This window comes from Mesoplodon densirostris, chromosome X, assembly GCF_025265405.1.
Source record: "Mesoplodon densirostris isolate mMesDen1 chromosome X, mMesDen1 primary haplotype, whole genome shotgun sequence".
NCBI classification, from domain to species: domain Eukaryota; kingdom Metazoa; phylum Chordata; class Mammalia; order Artiodactyla; family Ziphiidae; genus Mesoplodon; species Mesoplodon densirostris.
The window spans coordinates 21,302,987-21,330,703 of record NC_082681.1 but is presented as its reverse complement, the minus strand read 5'-3'; the positions used below and the strand labels follow the sequence as shown (position 1 = coordinate 21,330,703).

The 27,717-nt window shown below is 42.1% G+C and overlaps 1 protein-coding gene across 2 annotated transcripts in view; it reads right to left on the bottom strand.

Annotated features, from left to right (window-relative positions):
* Positions 1 to 27,717, bottom strand: part of HS6ST2 (heparan sulfate 6-O-sulfotransferase 2) — a 290,382-nt gene that overhangs the window by 77,045 nt on the left and 185,620 nt on the right. The window contains exon 3 of one of the 2 annotated variants that reach the window (XM_060087189.1): positions 2,731 to 2,763. The exons of the other annotated variant lie outside the window; for it this stretch is intronic. Coding sequence (XP_059943172.1) covers positions 2,731 to 2,763 — 33 coding nt within the window. The remainder of the gene's footprint in view (positions 1 to 2,730; positions 2,764 to 27,717) is intronic. 2 annotated transcript variants of the gene reach the window in all.

The following is a 27,717-nucleotide window of genomic DNA, read 5'->3' as shown; positions in this document are numbered from 1 at the left end:
AGTGGCAGCACCAGGATCAGACCCAAGGACAGTTTGACTCTAAAAGCCCATACTCTCAGTCACTGAAGTAATACTTCCATATGCTGACCTTAGCGAGGTAATCTGTGCATGAGGGGAAGAGAGCTGATACATTGGTTGAGTGTCTCCTATTGCCAAGGGCTTTGCATAGGACATCACCTTTCACCTATATACCATCAAAATCATGGCTATGTTTAGGCAAACTGTATAAAGGCATATTTTTTAAAATCTGATTCATTTTTTTGGAAAAAATAGTTGAAGCTGTATGATTCCAAAACAATGAGTTATAATTCAAATGCATTTACTACAGTAGCTCCCAAGGGTTCGAAAGTTAAAAAAAAAAAGTGTGGCATCATTGATTTGGTGGTTGTGACTGATATTCAAATTACTGACAAACACATCTGAAAAGTGAGGAAATTTGACAGGATAATCTTAAAGGCCTCCTCCAGCCTTGACTTTTTATGATTCTCATATGCAGGTCTAATGTCAATAGTTTTAAAGGTATGGAATATGAAATAGAATGTAAATGCAGCAGCAGAACTGGTTTGTATGTCAGCATCCTTTTATTCCTTAAAGTTATAGAATTTATAGGGCCTAGTGTTAAAATATTATAAAAATAGTCTTTGGTTGTTTGTGGCATTGACTGCTAACTTAAGTAGAAGCTTGGAAACTCCATCACAAAACGATACCCTGAAAATCCAGCCAAATAATTTGCTTCCAACCAACTGCAGCCCTTATAATACGGCTGGCTATAGGAAAAAGAGAGAAAGAGAGAGTGGCAAACACCCTGGCAGTTAATGTTTTTGCTGTCTATAGAAAAACAAATGAGGTTCTGGTCTGAAACAATTAGCATCGCTGTTCATTGTGCATGTGTGAAGCAATAATGCAAGGCATTTGGGATGGCTCCCACTGTTTGTTCCCTTCTTTCTCTGGATTAGAAAATCCATTCAGACAACTAAATAATAGCAAGCATTTATGCAACTTGTTAATTATGAGGCAGAGATAATCATAATCTTGTATATTTCTAAGAGTGCATGTACAATGGGGATTACCAAATGAATTGTTGCTTTATTATTTTACTAGTGGTCGAAAAACATGCTAGCCTTGCAAATAGCTTTCATACATCATTCAGTCCACCAGAATTAAAAATGGCCCCCATGGATGTTTACCAAAGCCAATTCTTTTCCATCTCACCATCTGTATTCCTCTCTTCCTTTCTCACAAACTAAGAGCAGGTATAAATTATTCTAATAATAACTTCTGGTCAAACTGATCAGCCCCATAATAAAAATAAAGAATGAATCAAGATTTGCTTTGTAACATAGCAAAACTGTTAGAGAGAGATGATTCTGGCATGGAGCAAATTTCAAAACAAAACTAAAACAAAATTCTCAATATTTTCCCTGTGAAAGCCATTATAGGAATAATAGTCTGTAGGTTAATTGTCCATTATCTCAATGGTCATTCACTCCGTTTTATTTTACAGATGAGGAAGTCAAGGTTCACAGCAGACATAGGACTTGAGCAAAGTCACCCCACTTGTTAGTAGCAATACCTAGTCCTCTTGCCACCATGAGACATCCAATCTCTGATGCTTAAATGCCCTCCTATACTACTATTGTGTGATTAGCTGTCTATGTGTGTCTATACCATTTATCTCAATGAATTTTAATCTGACTATGGAATTAAACCCTGAATTTACTCTTCTTAGATGTCAAATAAATCCACTGAGGCCCTGATGGGAATATGGAAGCCCAGCTACTGAAAGCCAAATTGGGCATCTAAGATATGGTCGATCTGCTCTATTTTAATGAGAGTCTGCCCCAGTGGAGGAATCCTAAGGCTATAACCTTTGCTCTTCCTAAGCTATCTGGCTAGGGAACAAATGATGTAGGTGGGTAGGAAGAGAAAGTAGAGACACTGGTAAACCTTTATGGAGCCAATAAGCCTAGAATAGGCCAAATATGGTACTGGTGAGCAGGATTATCTTAGATGACCACGTACCAAGCAACGAGAGCCACATTTACAAAATGGCTTACAATTCTCACCACCTCTTCAGCACTGTTGGCAATATGATGTCACAGCTTGTGGCAACAGTCGTTGCCTGGAAAGACACTATTCTGTCGTATTCTCAACAGTCCCTCCCCCTGACAGGAACTTTCCTGTGTTTGATTAGATTGGCTCTGCTACAGAGTTTATGTCACAAAGGCCCCTGGCCTATGGTATTACTCTACCTTGCAAGTCTACATATGTACATACTTTACAATCCCTGATATTTTCCAGTAATTGATTTCCCTTCAATAAAATGCTGACCTAGGTGTTCCCTAAACCACCATCCAGCCTAGTGACAGGCAGGTGGGCCTGAAGCACCGTGGAGAACACTTTGTTGATGGTGGGGTTTTTATAACAGAACACTCTACTGTGTCATCCAATTTCAGCAAAAACGAAAAGAAGCTAGTAACCTACTGCCCAACTGTCCGGGGTGCTGGCCCTGAACTTTCATCCCACTTCTGAACTAGGTCAGCTTTATAGCTGAGACTATATGTCCCAGTAGTTTCAGCTGTTTTAAACTAAAAAAGAGCCCTGAAAAGAATCTGTCCAAGTGGAAACCAAACTATTTATTGTATGGAAATTAAACTGATAGGCAATGGCAGGGTCTATTTATTCTAGCTCACTTGGGTTCAGTTCAGCTAAAAATCCATTGTCACTTACCTTGCTGCATCTAGAATCTGAAAAATCCTCCACCTGTTAAAGGAACAGTAAAACCAGGTGCTAGCAAGAGCTTGGTAAGAGAGGAATTAAAATAATAAAAGTTTTCCAGTTTGCTTTGATAACATATTTTTCCAGCTTTCCAAACCACAAGGAAACAGCTCATGGATGGCTCCCCAACTTTGCTCCCCACTAGCTCCTCTCATGTAGTGGGGGATTATGAATCAGAGGGCTTAAAGGGGCAGGGCAGCACTGAAAGCCAAACCTCGGAAGGGCTATGGGCTGAGAATGATAGATCCTCCACTCGGTCGTAACTAAATCCATTCCCCTTCACACATGCGATGGCAATCTAAGCAAAAAACAAAAGTCAATAAACCAAAACCCAGACCATACCAAACCAAGCACTATGGCATCACTAAAACAGAAGTGCCTGACTGAAAGAAGCTAGGAGGAATTTACAGGGATTTTTCATATCATCAGGGATATGTGAAACACAAGCAACAAAAGGAAAAGAAAAGAAAGAATGATTAGACTTTGCGGATGCTTTTCAAACAGATGAAAATTCAAAGCACACAGAAAATGATACATAAATCAGCACTAGTTCCTTCCACCCAAATGCAAGACATCCATCAAAGTAAGCAATGTCTCTCCATTTAAAAAAATACTCATCTGTTTTCATAATATATGTCTTAAGAGTCACAAAATACTAATTCTACTACATGAATTTCTGATATTGGCAGGGACTGGGAAGTTGTACACGGGTCAACTGCTAATTTGAGAGTTCAAATGGGCTCAGTTAGCTTTTTGTTTTACTATATATTAAGCATGGGATATTATAATGTGGTAACACTTTTGTGTCCATAGCGAGTTATATGGCCTGGATATTTTCTTGGGAGAAGTGTTTCTTTACATCAAATATATCTGGAGGCTTTAGGAATGAGGTAAGAGAGACTTTTCATAGCACAACTAGCAGCAGAGGCCTTGCATCAGCATTTGAGAAGCAATATACAGCTCTTTTATCATCAGTTCTTGGCATGGCTAAGGCCCCCTTCCCTAGTTCTACGAGTTGTTAAGACTGGTGGAGAAGCAAGTGTTATGAAACAAAAGTGATGTAGTTAATGGCATCAGATCTGTTAGACGAGACACCTCCATTAGCTGACTTACCATCCAGGGCCCAATGTGATCCTTTTCCATTCCAGCCACAAGAAAGAAGTAATCTAGAGTATTCTGGCCTACCCCATGACTTAGTTTCCCTACACAGTGAAGAAAGGGTAGTACCCCTTCTACTGCACTCAGCTTCATGAACAAAATATAATACAACTTTCGGTGAAAAATAAAAACAACAACAACATGAAAACGTAAAGTTATATGTTGAATCTTAGTGCTAGAAAATTCCAAAGTCAAATATGTAGCACTTTCCAAAACTATAATTTTACTTTTGCTGCATTAATAGAAATCCTCAAATAATATAAGTATGTACATAATTTATGTATATTGATGTCTATGGGGACCAGAGCAAATTTAACTTTGCCTCTTGAGATTTTTAAAAAACTTTCTATGTAGGTTTCTCAACTGTCTATTAAAGTTTGCTCAGGGATTACACTGAGGAGACTTTTGGAAGCTCATTGCCTTACCTGGGAGTCCAGGTTGCCGGAGGTGGATTATTCAATGGTGATCCAGGAAGACGTACAGGTGCACCAATCAAAAGGGTGGGCAGTCATCGGAAGTGAATCAAATGCCATGAGGAAAAAGATAAAAAGGAGAGGCATACTGATTAGAAAAAAATGAATTAACTTTATAAGTCCATTTTACTTACACGTACACACACACACACGCACACACCCTTTGGAAAGGTTCTTAAATGGAATCTTCTTAAAAAGATCCTTTAATAAAATGAAAGGATAATTATGTAATGTGATAGAGGTGCTAATTATCACTACAACAGCAATCATATTACAACATATAAGTGTATCAAATTAACACATTGTACACCTTAAATTTACACAATGTTATGTGTCAAATATATTCAATTAAAAAATCACCCCCCACAAAAAATATGTCATTTATTACGTGACAGGCATCATTATAGGTACTTAAGGATACGGCAGTGAGTAAAACAGACGCAAATCTCTGCCTTCACAGAGTTTACAATTTTGTGGAAGATGTTTTTATACCATCTGTTTGAATAAGAGTTCCACATAAATATACTGTATGTTATGAACTCTAGGAAAATGTTTCTCCTAGCTTTATTTATGTCTTTATGTATGGAGAACATATCCACTGGCATCAGATTCAACATCTGTATTAGAAAGGCTTCTCTTTCCGATTGGAAGGGACATTATTTCTTTTCATGATTTCTCCGTGTGGAAACTTCCCCCCGCCCCCCATCAAAGGCTGTAAGTCAGGTTTCTTTTTAGTGAGGCCATTTGCTGTTCATAGAATTCCACGTGCGTATACCTTGAAATACTGTGAAAACAAGAAGTCTCTAGATGGCAGCTTCATAATACTGTGGGGTACCACATCCCAGCAGTTTTTCTCATTGGATGCTCTAGTGTTCTGTAACACTCTGAGATTGGACTCATCAGCCCTCAGCAAGCCACCTCTTAAGAAAGCAACAGCAGGTGGTGGACAAAAGGAGCTGTGCTTCTCATGCCCATGACCCAGACACTGGCTGGAGAAGAAGCAGTAAGAGTAACCTTCTGGACCAAGGTTCAAGATGGGGCCAAATATCTCTCAAGAGACAGCTACTACCTAAATGTTAAATTAGCAGGAAAAGGAAAAGATGAAAATGAAGGGAAAACACACACACACACACACACACACATACATATATATATATCAGTGGAAAAATGGGAATTGAGGGGGAGACTTGGGAGCCCCCAAAACTCCAGATGGGGATTCGTGCTAACTAGAAACCTCAAATGATGACACCTACCCCCTGGCATTTAGATTCTCAGGGTAGTTGCTTAATGCTTCAGAATTAAAAGTGAAGCTTTCTAAGCACAGGGAACTATCTCCAATATCCTGGGATAAACCGTAATGGGAAAGAATATAAAAAAGAATGTATATATGTGTATAACTGAATCATTTTGCTGTACAGCAGAGATTAACACAACATTGTAAATCAACTATACTTCAATTTTTTTAAAAAAAGTGAAGTTATCTATTCACTTTGATATTAAAGATCCAAATTAAGATGTAGGAAAAACAGGATGATGTAAAAATCCGAGAGCCTCTGCCTATAAATCTGGATTCCTGGTTTCTAATCCTGTTTTGCCAATGACTCATTTGATCTTGGGCAATTTCTCTTCTCCACTCTCTCAGGGAGCCATATGAAAAGAGGGATTTTCACAAGGTGGTTTCTAAAAATCCTCCAGTTCCAATATTTTTGTAATTCTCTAATAGCTTTGCCTTTCATTTTGGTGCCAAGTTAGTTAAAAGGACAGAAATCTCTGGTCGTTTTCTCAGTACAACATGCCATTAGTAGTTCAGAGAGCCCAGAGCCCCACAGTCTGAGCTTATGAGTAGATGAAAATGTGGCCAAAACAATAACAGCCAAGTTGAAATGCAGCCGATCATCATTCTGTCCAGGGAAACAGCTTTGTTTATTTGAAATAGAGTGGCTGGTTTTCTAGGATGGAAAAGTTCTACAAGTAAACTTAACTGAGAATAACAAGGAAAATCTAATTGATAAACAACTAACACCCACCAGCCCTTCTCTTTCTGCTCGTGCAGCTGCTTCATCTGCCAGGAGCCTGGGATGTTGGTGATTGCTGTCAATCAGCAGACACCTCCACAGCCACAGCCTCCCAGATAAAGGCTTGCATAGATGCTCATATTTTGCAAAGGGTGGTTAAAACAAACAGAAAAACTCCCCACCAACACTGTTTTGGTCTGATGGCAAATCTGTGGCAGACAATACACTCCGGGAACCAATTACCTCCCACTGTTCCAGGGCTGCCAAGCAAACGGCCCATTCAAGCTCTCTGATTTGTGATACTGGATTGGTTTGCTCCCATAACCAGAGCTGCTGTGCCCTTGATCTCCCACCTTCTTCCCATGTAGGATGCCCTCCACTCTCATCCTGGTCTGACCTAATATACTGCTGCTCAGTTACCCGCCACCTCCTTTTGTATCTTAGGGCACACCCTCATTTGGTATCTGAAGGCCAAATACAGTGTATCTTAGTGAAAAACTTATTCTGTATGTTGAATCTTGTCCCCTAAATGGGAAGGTGTCCTACACAAACTCCCAGGTGAAGGGAACAAAACAACTTTTGTTGTTTTTCCCAAGTTTTATATTTTTATTGCTAATTACCATTAAGCACTTTAAAAATTTTTAATTGAAATATAGTTGATTTACAATGTTGTGTTAGTTTCAGGTGTATAGTAACGTGATTCAGTTAAACATTTTTTTAGATTTTTTCCATTACAGGTTATTACAAGATATTGAGTGTAGTTCCCTGTGCTATACAGCAGGTCCTTGTTGGTTATCTGTTTTATAGAAGGACTCTTATTCAATGCAGAAGCCAGATGAAAGGCCTGGATGATTTTTAAGGCCCTAGGCAAAAAAAAAAAAAAAAAAAAAAAAGCAACCAGTCTTCTTTACTTCTTTACTTGTCTTCTTTACTTTAAAGCTACTTTAAAAATGACGCCTGGCCTCAACCTTTTGCTCATGCACAAGCCTGAGAGGCAGTGGGGGGCCATGGAATAAGCCTAGGTCTCAGACTGGGTTCTAGTTCAGGCTTTTTCACTTACTAATTGTATGATACTGCAAAGGTGCCTTAACCTCTCAAACCTTGATTTCCTCATCTGCAAAATGGGAACAAGTATAGTACCCACACAAGTAATGATGTTCAACATATTTAACAATCAATACGGTATGGGCACTGGTCAATCAGAAAAGAAGCCAACTGTCAACACCCTGTGTAGACAAGCCAATGCATGCCCCAAAAGGTGGTCGTGAGGATTAGATGAGATCATGCCTGGAAAGCCCGTAGCAAAGTACCACGTCCAGGGTCAGAACTCAATAACTTTTGTGCATGATTATTTTTATCCAGGGAAGAAAACGAGTAAGAGAATTGTCCAACAGTATTTTGAATGTATGGCAGGCCAGGGTCAAGACTCCTAGCCTCATGTGGCTGAGCCCTCTTGCCACCCTGGGAACACAGGCAGCTTTTCAAAGCCAGGGTTCAAGGACATCTACATGTACAAGGCCATGTTGAACGCAACCATATTTATTGTTATGGGGGAGGAGTATCCCCCAATATGCATGTTCTACTGTTTGACAGCTCTGCTTTCTTCCTTGTTGCATGCCAAGCCTACCAGAAACTGTGCAAACTCCAAGAAAGGGAGGTCTTCAGAGTCAGCCTCAGAAGACTAGAATCCAGAATATCCTTTCCAACCTTTACTCTGTAAGTATTTGCTTTCATCCCCTTTGGCACAACTCTGAGGCCTCCTGAGTTTGTTGTGACTGCTCCTTTCATAATGGCCTCCTTCCCCCCAGATACTAAATCTGGCTTTCAGACCCATCCTCCTGGCCTACTTTCCCTGACAGCTGACAAGATTTCAATCCTATCCTTGCCTTTGAACAGGAACATTTTAAGACTACAGAGTCTTCTAGATCCACAGGAATGACCCTCTAAAAAATGGTTCAATCTCCAATCCCATGACATTTAGCGATGACATTTTTTGTAACATGTTTATTGGAGGATAACTGCTTTACAATGGTGTGTTAGTTTCTGCTGTATAACAAAGTGAATCAGCTATAGATATACATATATCCCCGTATCTCCTCCCTCTTGCGTCTCCCTCCCTCCCACCCTCCCTAACCCACCCCTCTAGGTGGTCTCAAAGCAATGAGCTGATCTCCCCATGCGATGCAGCTGCTTCCCACTAGCTATCTATTTTATATTTGGTAGTGTATATATGTCCATGCCACTCTCAACTCCTCCCAGCTTACCCTTCCCCCTCCCAGTGTCCTCAACTCCATTCTCTACGTCTGCGAGAGAGGACATATTTTTGATAGGGATTTGTCCCCATACCTCTCCATTTATACCACCTAAATACACTATATACAATACAGTGTAGAATATATAACAGAGAGCTACGCTGGCTATGTCAAAACCCTGTGGGTTCATAGCTGCTGGTTTCTTATTCCCTGGAGTCATGTGGGTGGGGAGAGACAAATGCAGCACAAGGGAACAGAAAGAGGCCTGGACGAGAAGTCAGAAGACCGAGGTCCTCATGCAAGCTCTGCTGTGTGACCCCTCACCAGCCCACTCTCCAGAGGGGAAGACGGCTCTCAGTTTCCCTATCTGCACAGTGAGGGTGTTAGACTAAGTGCTTTCCCAAAGGCCCCTGTTCATTAGAATACTCTAAGACTTTATAAGGAATGTGACTCAGGAACATTCCTATGAATAGAGCCTGGGTTCTTACCAACCAAGGCTGAGAGAAACACTCTTGCATTGCTCTGAGAGACTCTAGGGCCCAAGGCTGAGTAGACAAGCTTCTTTTCACTGGCCCACTTTTTCCATTAGGTCTCCAGACCTCCCTGGCTCCTCAGGGAACTGCATTTGGGCATGCTCATGACCTTCTGGCCAGTGCCCGGTGTGTAAGTCAGGAGTTACCTAAATTCTGCGTAATAAGCCAATTAAGGAGAGCTACTGATGGCTTAATTGTGGTCACTCTCTGAGGTTATACTTGGACTGGGTGGGAAACCTAAAGGAGTGATTAATATGAGCAGATCAGCTGCTCCGGGCTGGAATCCTTCTAGTACCATCTCTCTCAACAGCATGGAGTCATTCTTTAACCCAACATTGGATTCAGAACTCAAGTGGCCACTATAAACGAGTGGTTTGAAAGGTCTTCCTACCATCATCAATCACAGACTCCGAAGGGCTGGGAGATGGCTCTGGGTGATCTTTTGAGACCATAGTGTTGCAGAACCCTTTCCTGACCCCGAGTCTCTGCAGAGGCGGGGACTTGCTGCAGATCACAGACTGCCTCAGTGGCAGGGCCAAGACCAGGATCCAGCTCTACAGGTCCCTTTCCCTGACAGGGTACTACCCACCCCATGTCCACCAAAGCATGCCTAGGGCAGCAGGCAAGCAGACATCTGTGTCCCCACATACAACCACACAACCCTTCAGAACAACTCAAGGAGCAATGGCTGCAAGAGACTGGGAAAACAACCGAAAAAGACCCCAAGGACTTTCAATTCTTCCTTTCCAGTAGCTGTTAAATTGTAAACACATTTTCCTAAGCTGCTCTCTCAGGTTTTGTTCTCTGCCTACACGTACGTTGACTACATCACGCCGTAACCATCAGCGATTCTTCTGTTCTTTTCCTTTTGAGAAATAATGCCTAATACCTGGGCCCTGTATTGCCAAAACACCAAGCACGTTTTGGAAACAAAGTGGACCTGGTGAGGAAGATTGTTACAGTCCTTTGCTTACCTATTGGCAAGTCAGGCAATTCTCAGTTGCAGAGGTCTTCCCTAAGCTGTTTGTTATCTGCAGTCATTGCTGAAACCACCCCATCAGCTCCCCCCACACCCCTACCCACCAGTTTTTGATAAAATCTTCCCATTTTGGCATCATAAGAGTGCCCTCTAGCGCTGATCTAATTAAGAACCTGGAGACTCAGGGATTCCTGTTTTCGTAGGAAATGGGTTTAGCTATAACTTGTCCTTCGCTGTGTCCAGATATATTCTTTCTGAAGCATCTCTAAAGCACCTACTTGACAATGTAGTCTTTCAGAAAGCAGTGAAAGGAGTGTTTTGCCACTGAACAAACAATGCAAACCAAAAACCAAAAAAAAAAAAAGGGAGGGCCTTAAAAGAAACCCTGGCTTATGCTCCCTGCTGACATGCATTCCCACTAATGATGCCGGGGCGCTGTTTGAATTATAAAAGAGGGTGCACAGACACAGGACGACTCCATCAATTAAAAGTTAACAGTAATTTTTTTTTAAATTTAAAAAATTATATAATTTTTAAAGGTTACTTTCCATTTACAGTTATTACAAAATATTGGCTCTATTTCCTGTGTTGTACAATATATCCTTGAGCCTACCTTATACCCAATACTTTGTACCTCCCACCTTGCCCCTCCCCCCACTCCCCACTGGTAACCACTAGTTTGTTCTCTATATCTGTGACTCTCTTCTTTTAAAAAGTTGACAGTGATTTTTGCACAAGGAACTCTGCTCTGAAGTGCCTGGTGCCACGCTTCTACACTCAGTACCCTTGAGCAAGTGACACTAGACTAAACACAAAGAAAAAGAAAAAGGTCTCTGCAGGTGATGAGAAAGGTGTGAGAACAGGCTGGATGGAGAATGAGGCACTGCGAGGCCCAAGCTGAAAGAAATAAAGACTTCCAGTACATCACCCTGACAGTAAAGAGCGAAGGAAAAGGGACGTCTGAGAACTGCAATGCGTTCCGCTTGAACAAAAGGAAGTTGGGTTGTGATAATATAATTCTGGATTCCATGGAATGTTGTGGCTCAGAGAGGCAAGAGATAGAAGACAGAGAAACAGTATAGTGGTTCACAGCTGGAGACTCATTTTTCCCAGGATGAATCATACCTTGAGGCTCAACCATATCTGATTTAGTTGATACTTAGCCGTGTGGCTGACAGGGTCTTGGTGCTCGGCCATGTGTCAAGTCTGAGCCTCTGAGGTGGGAGAGCCAAGTTCAGGACACTGGTCCACCAGAGGCCTCCAGGCTCCACATAATATCAAACCACGAAAGCTCCCCAAGAAATCTCCATTGCGATGCTAAGACCCAGCTCCACTGAACGGCCAGCAAGCTACAGTGCTGGACACCCTATGCCAAACAACTAGCAAGACAGGAACACAACCCCACCCATTAGCAGAGAGGCTGTCTAAAATCATACTAAGTTCACAGACACCCCAAAACACACCACCAGATGCGGTCCTGCCCACCAGAAAGACAAGATTCAGCCTCATCCAGCAGAACACAGGCACCAGTCCCGTCCACCAGGAAGCTTACACAACCCACTGAACCAACCTTACCCACTGGGGGCAGAAACCAAAAACAGCGGGTAGTACGAACCTGCAGCCTTCAAAAAGGAGACCCCAAACACAATAAGTTAAGCAACATGAGAAGACAGAGAAACACACAGCAGATGAAGGAGCAAGGTAAAAACCCACCAGACCAAACAAATGAAGAGGAAATAGGCAGTCTCCCTGAAAACGAATTCACAGTAATGATAGTAAAGATGATGCAAAATCTTGGAAATAGAATGGAGAAAATACAAGAAATGTTTAACAAGGAACTAGAAGAAATAAAGAGCAAACAAACAATGATGAACAACACAATACATGAAATTAAAAATTCTCTAGAAGGGATCAATAGCAGAATAACTGAGGCAGAGGAACGGATAAGTGACCTGGAAGATAAAAGAGTGGAAATAACTACTGAAGAGCAGAATAAAGAAAAAGGAATGAAAAGAAATGAGGACAGTCTCAGAGATCTCTGGGACAACATTAAATGCCCCGACATTCGAATTATAGGGGTTCCAGAAGAAGAAGAGAAAAAGGAAGGGACTGAGAAAATATTTGAAGAGGTTATACTTGAAAACTTCCCTAATATGGGAAAGGAAAGAGTTAATCAAGTCCAGGAAGTGTACAGAGTCCCATACAGGATAAATCCAAGGAAAAACACACCAAGACACATATTAATCAAGCTATCAAAAATTAAATACAAAGAAAAAATATTAAAAGTAGCAAGGGGAAAACAACAAATAATATACAAGGGAATCCCCATAAGGTTAACAGCTGATCTTTCAGCAGACCCTCTGCAAGCCAGAAGGGAGTGGCAGGACAGATTTAAAGTGATGAAAGGGAAAAACCTACAACCAAGATTACTCTACCCAGAAAGGATCTCATTCAGATTTGACAGAGAAATTAAAACCTTTACAGACAAGCAAAACCTAAGAGAATTCAGCAACACCAAACCACCTTTAAAACAAATGCTAAAGGAACTTCTCTAGGCAAGAAACACAAGAGAAGGAAAAGACCTACAATAACAAACACAAAACAATTAAGAAAATTGTAATAGGACATTACATATCGCTAACTACCTTAAATGTAAATGGATTAAATGCTCCAACCAAAACACACAGGCTCGCTGAATGGATACAAAAACAAGACCCATATATATGCTGTCTACAAGAGACCCACTTCAGACCTAGGGACACATACAGACTGAAAGTGAGGGGATGGAAAAAGATATTCCATGCAAATGGAAATCAAAAGAAAGCTGGAGTACCAATTCTCATATCAGACAAAATAGACTTTAAAATAAAGACTATTAAAAGAGACAAAGAAGGACACTACATAATGATCAAGTGATCAATAAAAGAAGAAGATATAACAACTGTAAACATTTATGCACCCAACATAGGAGCACCTCAATACAGAAGGCAAATGCTAACAGCCATAAAAGGGGAAATCAACAGTACCACAATCATAGTAGGGGACTTCAACACCCCACATTCACCAATGGACAGATAATTCAAAATGAAAATGAATAAGGAAACACAAGCTTTAAATGATACATTAAACAAGATGGACTTAATTGATATTTATAGGACATTCCATCCCAAAACAACAGAATACACTTTCTTCTCAAGTGCTCATGGAATATTCTCCAGGATAGATCATATCTTGGGTCACAAATCAAGCCTTGGTAAATTTAACAAAATTAAAGTCATATCAAGTATCTTTTCTGACAACAACGTTATGACACTAGATATCAATTACAGGAAAAAACCTGTAAAAAATACAAACACATGGAGGCTAAACAATACACTACTAAATAACCAAGAGATCACTGAAGAAATCAAAGAGGAAATCAAAAAATACCTAGAAACAAATGACAATGAAAACACGATGACCCAAAACCTATGGGATGCAGCAAAAGAAGTTCTAAGAGGGAAGTTGATAGCAATACAATCCTAGCTCAAGAAACAAGAAAAATCTCGAATAAACAACCTAACCTTACACCTAAAGCAATTAGAGAAAGAACAGAAAAACCCCAAAGTAAGTAGAAGGAAAGAAATCATAAAGATCAGATCAGAAATAAATGAAAAAGGGCTTCCCTGGTGGCACAGTGGTTGAGAGTCCGCCTGCTGATGCAGGGGACACGGGTTCGTACCCTGGTCCGGGAAGATCCCACATGCTGCGGAGCAGCTGGGCCCGTGAGCCATGGCCGCTGAGCCTGCGCGTCTGGAGCCTGTGCTCCACAACCGGAGAAGCCACAACAGTGAGAGGCCCACGTACCGCAAAAAAAAAAAAAAAAAAAAGAAAGAAAGAAACAAATGAAAAAGAAATGAAGGAAATGATAGCAAAGATCAATAAAACTAAAAGCTGCTTCTTTGAGAAGATAAACAAAATTGATAAACCATTAGCCATACTCATCAAGAAAAAAAGGGAGAAGACTCAAATCAATAGAATTAGAAATGAAAAAGGAGAAGTAACAACTGACACTGCAGAAATACAAAGGATCATGAGAGATTACAACAAGCAACAATATGCCAATAAAATGGACAACCTGGAAGAAATGGACAAATTCTTAGAAAAGCACAACTTTCTAAGACTGAACCAGGAAGAAATAGAAAATATTAACAGACCAATCACAACCACTGATATTGAAACTGTGATTTAAAATCTTCCAACAAACAAAAGCCCAGGACCAGATGGCTTTACAGGCAAATTCTATCAAACATTTAGAGAAGAGCTAACACCCATCCTTCTCAAACTCTTCCAAAATATAGTAGAGGGAGGAACACCCCCAAACTCATTCTAAGAGGCCACCATCACCCTGATACCCAAACCAGACAAAGATGTTCACAAAGAAAGAAAACTATAGGCCAATATCACCGATGAACATAGATGCAAAAATCCTCAACAAAATACTAGCAAACAGAATCCAACAGCACATTAAAAAGATCATACACCATGATCAAGTGGTGTTATCCCAGGAATGAAAGGATTCTTCAATATACGCAAATCAATCAATGTGATACACCATATTAACAAATTGAAGGAGAAAAACCATATGATCATCTCGATAGATGCAGAGAAAGCCTTCGACAAAATTCAACACCCATTTATGATAAAAACCCTCCAATTTACAAGCAGCTCATGCAGCTCAATATCAAAAAAATAAACAATCCAATCCAAATTGGGCCGAAGAGCTAAATAGACATTTCTCCAAAGACATACAGATTGCCAACAAACACATGGAAGGATGCTGAACACCACTAATCATTAGAGAAATGCAAGTCAAAACTACAAGGAGGTATCACCTCACACCAGTCAGAATGGCCATCATCAAAAAATCTACAAATAAATGCTGGAGGGGGTGTGGAGAAAAGGGAACCCTCTTGCACTGTTGGTGGGAATGTAAAGTGATACAGCCACTATGGAGAACAGTATGGAGGTTCCTTAAAAAACAAAAATAGAACTACCGTATGACCCGGCAATCCCACTCCTGGGCATATACCCTGAGAAAACCATAATACAAAAAGTGTCATGGGGCTTCCCTGGTGGTGCAGTGGTTGAGAGTCCGCCTGCCGATGCAGGGGACACGGGTTCGTGCCCCGGTCCGGGAAGATCCCACATGCCGCGGAGCGGCTGGGCCCGTGAGCCATGGCCGCTGAGCCTGCACGTCCGGAGCCTGTGCTCCGCAACGGGAGAGGCCACAACAGTGAGAGGCCCGCGTACAACAACAACAACAAAAAAAAAAAAAAAAAAAAAAGTGTCATGGACCACAATGTTCACTGCAGCTCTATTTACAATACAGGACACGGAAGCAACCCTACGTGTCCATCGACAGATGAATGGATAAAGAAGATGTGGCACATATATACAGTGGAACATTACTCAGCCATAAAAAGAAACGAAATTGAGTTATTTGTAGTGAGGTGGATGGACCTAGAGTCTGTCATACAAGAGTGAAGTAAGTCAGAAACAGAAAGACAAATACCATATGCTAACACATATATATGGAATGTAAAAAAAATGTCATGAAGAACCTAGGGGTAAGACAGGAATAAAGACACAGACCTACAGAGAATGGACTTGAGGATATGGGGAGGGAGAAGGGTAAGCTGTGACAAACCGAGAGAGTGGCATGGACATATACACACTACCAAATGTAAAATAGATACCTAGTGGGAAGTAGCCGCATAGCACAGGGAGATCAGTTCAGTGCTTTGTGACCACCTAGAGGGGTGGGATAGGGAGGGTGGGAGGGAGGGAGACGCAAGAGGGAAGAGATATGGGGATATATGTATATGTATAACTGATTCACTTTGTTATACAGCAGAAACTAACACACCATTGTAAAGCAATTATACTCCAATAAAGATGTTAATAAAAAGTTGACAGTAATTTTTGAATGTGTTTTAGAGTTTCCCAGATGAAACATCTGTATTTGTATGTTAGGTTTCAGCAATGTGTTTCCTCTATTTGATCATATACATTACTTTTGCTTTGAAGGGAAGGATAGACCATTAAGAATACCTTAGAAATGTTCTGGGTATAACAGGGCTTGCTTTCTGATAACAAGAGCCTGAAAAGGTTTCACTTATAATAGAAATATAAATGTGCGTGTGTGCGTGTGTATTTCTATGGTTTATTTTATCCCATTATTTCCATATTTCGGATTTAGGGATCTGGAATATCCACAATGAATGCTATCTCAGCACTGGTTCAAATCAGCAGGGAAGATTTCCACTGTACCTTTTACATTCCGCTTCACAAGAGGCTGCTCCTCTATGGAATCCCAAATAGTGTATGCTGACACAGACAAAGAATGGCCAGTGCAAGACAGAACTGCTTCATTCACATTTTAACATGTATAAAACACAGAGCATGACAAAGTCCCTAAGGAGTAATGCCTCGGCAAGCGCTAAAATAAAGATCGAGATCATTCTCAGGAAATATTCAGCCAAGTCACTAAGACGATCAGACAGTAACGACACATGGAATGGTCCATCCTGGACATATGTCACTTGCTTTCCTCAAGGAGCTTCTATCTCTGCTGATGTCGAAGTATGGCAGGAGCCAGTGGCTTGGGTCTGAAACTTCCCTCGAGCCAGCCCCAAAGAGGGAACCAGCAGGTCTGTGAAGAAAGAGGCAAGTGCTAGAAGTGGAGCCAGCACTGGCTTTGGAGCTGACAGGACTGTGTTCGAATCCCAGCTCTTCCAAATGTCTTTGGTTGCTTCAAACCCGTCAGTCTCATTTTTCTCAACAAAACTGTGACCTCCTTGTGATCTCCAATATCTGACAGAAGGCACAAACCAGGTGCTCAATAAAACCTGCTGAATTTACTAAAACCAACCATTTTGATTTAAAAAAGTGAAAAATGCCCCTCATTGTCCAGATGTTTGGGAAGAAGTAAACGAAACATCTGTATAATGGACTCCATTGTTTAAAATCTGTGTTGAAGATTTTAAGCCACTGCTGTTCTTGCCCACATAGATCTTGCTAGTCTCTATCAATGTGACAAATCAAAAGGTACAGGGCTGTGCTTGAGACCCCCAGGCCAAACAGTTCTTTCAGTTTGGCAGATGTAATATTCATGATTGGATTTAACTTGGTGAAATTGATGGATGCACCGCTTTTTGAAAATTCATGACCGGTTCAACATTTTTGGACACCTTTGTGGACTTTGGACACCTTTTCACGTGAAGATGTAGCACCATTTTTAGGCAAAGCCTCGGTTTTCGTGAGAAAGCAGGTTTCCTTTTATAGCGAGATTCTCAGTTTCATGTCGAACCTGAAGTTTGAATACCAGGTACCAAAAAGACCCTGAGTGTTTCTGCCCCCCAAATCCAAAATATGGGACAAGTGTGTCAGATCATCTGGAAGAGTACACAGAATATCTTTTCTAGAATTATTGGAAATTATACCTAAATGACAAACAATAACAATCATACTATAAGCTATTAAATAATGAGTATTTCCTATATGCCAGGCACCATGCACTTTACAGGAGTTATTTCATCCCGAGCAGAAGTCTATACTCATTGTACAGATGAGAAAACTGAGGCTCAGAGGGACTCGTACAACTAATAACTCAAATCCAGAGTTGTAGGATGCCAGCGCCCAAGCTCATTACCCATTAAGCTATACTGTACCTGTGAGGCAGGCATCATTTTTATCTTTTTACAGGTAAATTAGGTGAAGCTCAGAGAATAACTTGCTCAAGGTCACATAGCTAATAAGTGAAGGCGCTGAGATGAGAATATTCAATATTCCCTGACTCCTAATATTTTTTCAAAGTATAATTGATTTACAATATTGTGTTAGTTCCAGGTGTATAGTAAAGCGATTCAGTTATATATATTTTTTTCAGACTAGATTCCATTATAGGTTTTTACAAAATATTGAATATTGTCCTGTGTTATACAGTAAATCCTTGTTGCTTATCTATTTTTTTTTAATCTTTATTTTTCATTTATTTATTTATTTTTTTTGCGGTACGCGGGCCTCTCACTGTTGTGGCCTCTCCCGTTGCAGAGCATAGGCTCCGGACGCGCAAGCTCAGCAGCCATGGCTCACAGGCCCAGCCACTCCGTGGCATGTGGGATCTTCCTGGACCGGGGCACGAACCCGTGTCCCCTGCATCGGCAGGCGGACTCTCAACCACTGCACCACCAGGGAAGCCCGCTTATCTATTTTATGTATAGTAGTTTGTATCTCTTAATTCTCTTAATCTCTAATTTAACCCTCCCCCCTCCCTTTCTTCTTTGGTAACCATAAATTTGTTTTCTATGTCTGTGGGTCTATTTCTGTTTTGTAAGTAAGTACATTTGTATTTTTTTAAGATTCCATATATAAGCGATATTACATGATATTTGTCTTTCTCTGTCTGACTTATTTCACTTAGTATGATAATCTCTAGGTCCATCCATGTTGCTGCAAATGGCAGTATTTTGTTCTTTTTTTACTGCTGAGTAATATTCCATTGTGTATATACACCACATTTTCTTAAGCCATTTTTCTGCTGGTGGGCACTTGAGTTGTTCCAACGTCTTGGTTATTGTAAATAGTGCTGCAATGAACACTGGGGTGTATGTGTCCTTCAAATTAGAGTTTTCATCTTTTCTGGATACATGACTAGGAGTGGGATTGCTGAATCATATGGTAGCTCTATTTTTAGTTTTTTAAGGAACTTCCAGACTGTTTTCTATAGTGGCTGCACCAATTTACATTCCCACCAACAGTGTAGGAGGGTTCCCTTTTCTCCACACCCTCTCCAGCCTTTATTATTTGTAGACTTTTTGATGATGGCCATTCTGATCAGTGTGAGGTGATAGCTCGTTGTGGTTTTGATTTGCATTTCTCTAATCATTAATGATGTGGAGCATGTTTTCACATGCCTGTTGGCCATCTGTGTCTTCTTTGGAGAAATGCCTATTTAGGTCTTCTGCCTGTTCTTTTGATGGGGCTGTTTGGGTTTTTTTTTTGATATTAAGTTGTATGAGCTGTTTGTATATTTTGGAAATTAACCCCCTGCCCTGACTCCAAATCTTATGCATTCCCTACTGTGCTGTGTGCCACACCTCCACAAGGCACAAACGTAGAAAATAATCTCTCTGTGCACATCAAACCTGCACTGATAGCAGGGGTTGCCCTCTAGTTACTGTACAAGGCCGCAGTGTGCTTGGAAGTGATGCGTTGTGTGCCTCTCTTCAAGCTTCTCGTGGGACCATTTTTCATTTTGAATTTCAGGAGAAAGTTGCAGGCGGTGAGTGTCAAGCACTTGACTACGCAAGGAAGGGAGGAAGTAGCTCATTTGAAGATGAAAACCTAGTGTAAATCTTTACGCAGCTATGCTACTCCCCTAGTACGTAAATCAGGTGGCAGTGGGTGGGCTAGGGGCCTGTGGGAGAAGGAAGTTGGCAGGCAGATCAGTGCTCACACGCGCTCGCTCTCTCTCTCACTCTCTCTCCCCTCCCCCCTCCCTCCCTCCCTCCACAGCAGGGTGGAAGTGAGGGGTGCTTCTTGCTATTATACCTATATTTCCTTATCTATAGGAAAATTTGATTAAATCACATATATATTAAATCATATACATATATATTTCCGAATCTAGAAAATCCAAGGCAAGTTGACCAAGGCAAAAAGCAGGAAGGAACAGGAGTACATGCCTCATTCCAAGAAGTCCCATGTAATTACAGTAGTAAGAGGAGAACTGTTGCCTTGGGAAGGAGCTGTGTTTGTCTAATGATGGAGGAATTCATTCTTAAGCAGGGTGAGCCAGGCCACTGACAATTTGACCTGGATGTAGCTTTAAAACCTATCAAAGTTGGAAGGTACCTTAGAGACCATTCTAAGACCACCCACTGCTTTTTCGAAGGCCCCAAGAGAGAAGGGGACTCGTCCAAAGTCACACAGTTAGTACATAGCAGGGCAATAACCAGCTCCCAGACCTCACGACTTCCAGTTTATGAGTCTTATAAGTACCAGGAAATGAATGTGGCCATCTAAGATAGAGGGATGGGAGTGAGAAGGCCACTTGGGAGTCAGCAGTAGGGATCCAGGCATGAGGGCTGAGCTTACTTGTTTAATTGGAACGATAACCTTGAAAGATGGTCTTTCCCGTCTCTTTGTACAAGTGACGAAACTGAGCCTCAGAGAGAAGGGGCTGCCAAAGGTCCGGCAGCTACTTAAAGACTGAGACTTGAAGGTTCGTCTGATTCCAAAGTCTACGTGCTTTTTGCCCTACCTATGTTTTTGCCCCCTCAATTCTCTGTGGTCACCTCCCAAATAGAAAGGAGGTCCCTCCAAGTTACAAGTGAATTGTAATGTCTTCATTTTTTTGCAGTTGTAGTGAAAACGGGGTGAGCCCTCATCTCCAAACCCACATCCAACAAAGCCTTGGTCAGTGCCTGGTTCTCGGCTTCCAAGGAGCAACTCTGTACTGTCCTTGGCCTTGGGAAACAACAAAAAACAGGAAGCCATCAGGGTTACCTATCAAGTTCCAACGCACCTTCCCCGCAACAAGAACTAGTGGTGTCACCTGAGGCTGCCGAGGCTGCCCATCTGGGAAGTAAGGGCGTCTGAGCTGTCAGCTAAGTGGGATGATGCTGTGAGAGTTTCTTGGTGCCTGAAGCCAAGGGATCCAGCTGAAGTCTGCATACAGCACTAGGCAGTGCTCATCTCCATGCACAGCTCCCCTCAAGGAGTCCTGCCTCAGCCCTACGATGGTAGCCCCACGGCAGCAGATCGGTGTCTCTTCCTTCCGGAAAGTTGACAGGCCCTGAAGTAGTGGGGCAGTCCCCAGGAGTTGGAGGAAGAATTTGGAACTGCTTATTTGAAGCTGGACTTGCTGAATTGCTAATTGCCCAACTGGCACATCATTAGGCTACTTGCTCATTCTTCCCGATCAAGATGGGGTGGGGAGGTGGGCAGTGGATATCCTGCAGGAAGTGAAGAAATCACCAGGCAGCTGGGTTTGTGGAAACCGAATCCTAGTTTCCCACTGACACACATTCTGATCAATCTCCAACTGCCCAACCATTGGCAGTTGCCCTTCACATTCTGGCTTTAAGCTACTCTGCCCCCAGCCCCTCATCAGATAGGTAAAGATCTGAAAGCCCACACGAGCTGCTGCTGTAAAGGAAGCCCAGTGTAAAGGAATCTTTCTCTAGCGAAACCCTTTGAATGTATCAGGGTAGTTATTTTAGATTTTGGATGGAGATCTTTCCCAAAACAAGGACACACTTTTCTTTGATTCAAATTTTATTCTTTATCCTTCTGACCTATATCTAAATTTCAACAGCTTTATTGAGATATAACGCACATAACCATATAATTCACCTATTCAAAGGGTACAAATCCGTGGTTGTTAGTATAGTCACAGATATGTGGAGTCATCACTACACTCAGTTTTCAAACATTTTCATTACCTCGAAAATGGTAGCTGTCACCATCATGTCCCCCTACCCCTCCCAGGCCCTGACCACCACTGATCTACTTTCTGTCTCTATGGATTTTCTTATTTTGGACATTACGAGTAAATAGAATCATATAATGTATTGCCTTTTGTGACTGGCTTCTTTGACTTAGCATAATGTTTTCAAGGTTCATCCATGTTATAGCATATAACAGTACTGCACTCCTTTCATGGCCAAATAATATTCCATTGTATAGCTGTCCAAAGTAGATAAATAAATAAAATGCATCTAAACAATGTCATCCCTACCCACTAGACAAGCCCACAGTCTGTCCTGAGCACCTGCCACCTGCTATGGTACATCTATGACTAGCATCATGGGGGTACACCGTGGAGATGAATAAGAAGATACAACAAAAACATCCAAGGATTCACCCAACAAACATCTATTGAGTGTCTCCTATGTGCCAGGAATGTGCTGAGACACTGGGAATACGAGGATGAGTAAGACACGGTCCCTGCCATCCATGAGCAAATCGTGAGGAAAGCAGTGGGAAAACCATGCATCATAAATATACCTCCACAGGACATAACTACTGAAAGTACCTACACGCTATGATAAGCTCATTTTCCACTGGGGAGGAGTTCATGGCCCAGGATGAGGTTCTTGTGTCCACAAACATTCATGAGAGAAACTAGCCCAAGAGAGGCTAGCAGCCAGGGTTTCAGGTGTTTTTGTTTGTTTTGCATATTTTTAGTTGAGATGAAATTCACATAACATAAAATTAACCATTTTAAAGTATACAATTCAGTAGAATTTAGTACATTCACGTGTTGTGCAACCACCACCCGTCTCTAGGTCCAAAACATTTGTATTATCCTGAAAGGAAACCCTGTACCCATGAAGCAGTCACTCTTTCTTCCCCCTGCTCCCCTCAGCTCCAGGCAACCACCAATCTGCTTTTGGTCTCTAGGGATTTGCCTATTCTGGATAATTCATATGAGTGGAATCATATACTACTTGGCCCTTTTAGTCTGGCTTCTTTCACTTAGCATAATGTTTTTGAGGTTCATCCATGTTGTAGCATGGATCAGCACTTCATTCCTTTTTATGGCTGAACAATATTCCATTGTATAGATGCATCACATTTTGTTTACCCATTCATCCTTTGATGGGTATTTGGGTTGCCTTTAGTTTTTTATTATCATGATTAATGCTGCCATGAACATTCATGTACATGTCCTTTGGTGTGTGGATCTATGTTTTCATTTCTCTTGGGTATATACCTGGCACTGGAAGTGCTGGGTCATATGGTAATTCTATGTTTACCTTTTTGAGGAACTGCCAAACCGTTTTTCCAGAGCAGCTGCACCATTTTACATTCCCACCAGCAAGTTACAAGGGTTCCAATTTCTCCCAGAGATTCAGTTTTATTTCTTACTCCCAGAGAAGAGTTCCATTAAATTGGAGACACCCAATTAACCCAAATGATTGACCCTAATGCTGGGCATTAGGCGCTGGGCCCCTTAATTAATGCTTAGGCTGGTGGGAGAAACAAAGCAAATGAGGACAAAGAGGAGAGTACTGCCACCGCTCTGGGAGTGCCTCTGCGCATGCTCACAGCCTAAAGGGGAAAGTGTGCAAGCCGGCTGTGGAACCATTCGTCTGACTCACATCAGTGGGATTCACAGTATCTTGCCCAGTAGAGAAGTGGGAGGAGAGCATTCTCAGCTATAAGAACCAAGCCCCGCAAAACACAGGAGGTAATTTTATGAAAGAAATGACATGAAATCAATAATGACTCTGGCAGTCAGGGAAAGAACAGCACAGCCTTCTCTATTAGACGAGAAATTGGAAGAAGCATCAATGGGTTGTGAGGGCACTTAGATCCCATGATATTTGGCACTGGCTCCTGTCCCTTGGAATAAAGATCTGACAGAAACCTAGGACATAAATAATAATGAAGTATGTCGAGCTCTAAAGGTGATGGCGTATATCACTGAGATTTGCCCTCATGGCCTGTCTCTCCCCCCACAGTGATCAGACAGCTCGACAAACATTGGATCCACACCTCCTCCAGCCTATATCAGTACCTGGGCAGGTGAGCTCCACTCTGAAGCAGTATTAAATCTTTCAAGCCATACGATGCCATTTTCCTGAGCTGAGACTGTCACTTGCCAAGATGACATGCCACCATCCCAGAAGAGGTGAGTCATGATCCCAAATGCCCCTCCTCAAAGCCTGAGAGGCTCTCTTTGGGGAGAGGAAGCCCGGGGAAAGCATCTCAAGGATCTCCCATCACCTCCCAGATCCTGGGATCTTCAGTAACCTAAGATTTGGGTGGGTGGATTTCAAATACTTTTAGAAACACAGCCCTCTTTTCAAACAAAAATCTTCCAATAACTCCAGTATATAAAACACACAAAACCTGAGCTGCTCAATTTGAAGAGGGGGTGGGGTGAAGGGAAAGGCGATGAGAGCTGCCATTTATTGTCCCCAGGATGGGAAGAGTACAATTCCAAGGAGCATCATTCATGTAGAGCAGCAGTTCTCAAAGTGTGGCATGATGATACTGGTAGTCCCCAAGACCCTTTCAGGGGGTCCCTGAGGTCCTCCCTCTTCCAAATATATGGGTGTATGAGGCTGGATTTTCTTATCCTTCAACCGAAGTAACATATTATGAGGGATAGAATGCGGAAGCTGATATGAGATTTCATCTGTCTTCTATAAAGCCAGATATCAACGAGATTTACAAAATATAAAACATTGCCACTATTTTTTTTTGCTTTGGAAGTTAGTTTATTTTTCATAAAAAATGTTACGTTAATCTGTAATAGATGTATTCTTACTTCGAGTTAATACATGTTTTCGAAAATTGCTCAGTTTTAAATTCAAATACAGTCAATACCAATAGATATATCCCATATAAATAAAAGCTCTTTTGAGCCTCAGTAATTGAGTGTACAGGAGTCCTGAAACGGAAAAGTCTGAACCGCTGACACGGACTATGCTGTGAATGGGAGTTGTGCAAAGCCCGGGGGCTCTGGGGGGTGGGCTGGAGGGTCTGAGTTCTGCCCGCTCAGCCTCCTCTCCACCTTCCATGCCCCTGAGGCAGCCCTCTGGATACCTCTTCAGAACCCTGAGGGTGCAAGTTTGAAAATAATTGATTAGTTCAGCCCTCTCATTTTAGAAACCAGGAAATGAGGAAAGGCGAGGGTTATGGATCCCTAAGGCAAGAACAGCTGGGGTTACACCCGGGTCTTCTGCCGCCTGTTCTGTTCAGGTTCTCTCCCCTGCCTGAGTTGCCATTAAAATAACAACAGCAGCTACCATCGGTTGAACTTTCTGTGCTCAGCACTGTGCTAGGTGCTCTGATATCCAGCTCGGGCCGCCCCCAGTGCCTCCTGGGTCCCACTTGGCAAGCACATTTGGCCCGGAATGCTCCATGTTTGCTAAATCCACAGAGAGAGAAAAGCAGGCAACTGGCTGCCCCGCCCCACCACCATATGCATCTGAATCAAGCCAGCCCCGGCCTTCTCAATACAAAGAATTCAAGCTGGTACTGGCTTCCTCAGCACATCTTGATAAGCAGCATGCATCCCACCAGAGAAGGGATTTTTTTTTAAAAGCCAGGAATCAATTAATTTAATCTGGTTCCTGTGTGGTTCAAGAAAGGCCCACATGGGCAACAACTGGGAAGTTAAGAGCAGTGTCTTGGCGATTGGCCATGTGGTGACTCCACAGAGGATGCCTTTGTGCCTCCTGCCCTTCTGCCCAAGGAACACCTCCATTCCTTTGAAAAGACTGCTGGGAGGGGCAAGCTGGATATAGTATTGGGCTAATCCCTGTACCATCAGAGTGGCAGCTGCAGGGCACACAATGCCTGATAAGGACCCATCTAAAATTCTCATTCATCTCCCCAAATGGCAGAGCGGGCCCACAGGGACTGGGTAGCGCCAGGATGCTAAGCCAGAAGTCCACAGCAGAATCAGTCACCTGGGAAGCCTTTTTTTTGGTTGCACCGAGTGGCATGCAGGATCCTATTTCCCCGACCAGGGATTGAACCCGCGCCCTCTGCAGTGGAAGCACTGAGTCTTAACCACTGGACAGCCAGGGAAGTCCCTGGGAAGCCATTTAAAACACACAGAACTTCGGGGCCCTGCGCCAGGGGAAATTCTGCGTTGGTCAGTTAGGGATGGACGGCTAATGAGCACTGCAGATGAGAAGCCAATGAGAGCCCAACTCCCTCACTTAACAGATGGGGAAACTGAAAGATGGAAAGGCAAAGAGTTACAGCTGGGGTGAGACTTTGGCTAGCCTGGTCCCCTAGTCCTCTGCTTGGTCCACAATTCCAAGCTCTGCTCAATGGAGGGGGAAAACTAGCGTAGGGACACACGTGGGTGGGGATGAGGGGGCAGTAAGGGGCATTTAGAGATAACCGAGCCATTTTTACTTGATTCATGCTTTTCAGTTCACATTCTCCCCCTTTTCTTCCAACTTGATCATTGGATCCAAGTCTTTCACTTTTAGATAAGGAGCCTGGGGGCCAGAGTGAAGAAGGGTCAGATTCTGCCCTAGGTCAGATTTAGGAACCAAATCTCTGTGCCTTCTTGCCAGTGTTCCTCCCACTACATTTTGACCCTCAAGTCCCATCCTGAGACAAATACATTATTATAGATTGATTGTATTTCATTAGTATTCCTCCCACCAAGGGGCAAAATTTGTTAGAAGCCAACACACTCCCTGGTTCTATGGCACCAGCCTGCCCTGAGAGCTGCTCTAATTGCTTATTTCCAATCTAAGCTCATATTTCAGGGCCGCCCTGGAAATACTGGTAAAGCCAGCACTGCTAATATAGCCAAATGATGGCAAAACTAAAGGGTAGTGTTGTAAGGAAATAAATTATTTGCATAGGTGGGAGTTCTTTTTTAATTTTACTATTTTAAGGTTACAAATTGTTTTCTGGCCTTTATGTATAATTAAATATAGATGTTCTTGGAGCTTAATGTCAGCTTAAATTTCAGCCCTTGGAAAGTAATGTTTGCATGTTCAATGAACAAACCATTTCTTATCGGTTTCAAAGACCCAGGCTCATGCATCATGAATCACGGTTGCCTTTATCAAAGCTAAAAAAGGTCAAGCAAAGTAGGCCTGCAACTGCACCCTTTAAAGAAGAAAAAAGTCAAGCTTTTGGTTCTCTGTCTTAAGGGCACAAATGTCTTAATTTCTTTAGGTATGTGTATGATAATACGAAAGATTCATCTGTGCCCTCTCCACACACAAAAGCCAGGTAAATCGTGCTCATTGTGCCATGATGGACTGAACCATTGGAAGGACTTCGAGCAGCTCCCTCTGTGCTCTGGGCCTCAGTTTCTTCATCTGTATACAGATATCTCTGAAGTTCTTTGGGCTCTGACTGTAGAAGGTAACTAGACATAGAAGGGCTATCCCCAGAGGTGATTTTAAATGATATTGTCTTAGAAAGCAGTTCATAAGGTTTGAAGATTTTTAGGTTAAGCAATCAGCAGGGAAATTAGACCCACGGGTTCTTAGCCATGCTTCCCCCTCTGACTTTCCTCCTTCTGTTCTCTCCACATACAGAAAGATGTCAGCTGTTCCAGCCCCTTTCTCAATGGCTCCAAGATTATTCCCACCTCTTTAGACACCCCTCTAGTTCCAGAAATCTATTCTCCCCGTGCATTCTCCAGTCTCTTAGGGTCCCTCTAGTAAATCTACACATATATTACGGTCAAAAAAGGATATTGCTCATTGACAATACATGAGAAAGGTATTTTGTTAAATGAAAATAAGAACAGGTTGTTAACTAGCGTATCTAGTATGATCCTATGGTCCCCCATCCCCACAAGTAAACCAATCAGCCCACTCTTTCTGATATGACCTAAGTCTAGACTAGGGTCGCTCTCACTTCCCTCTCAAACTTAACAAAGGATAATTTTTAAAAGTTACCCTATAAGTACTTACTGAGTTCTCCATTTTACCTTTTTTGCTCTAATCCGAGGTATGAACATGTACAGAAACTCTCTTTTTCAAA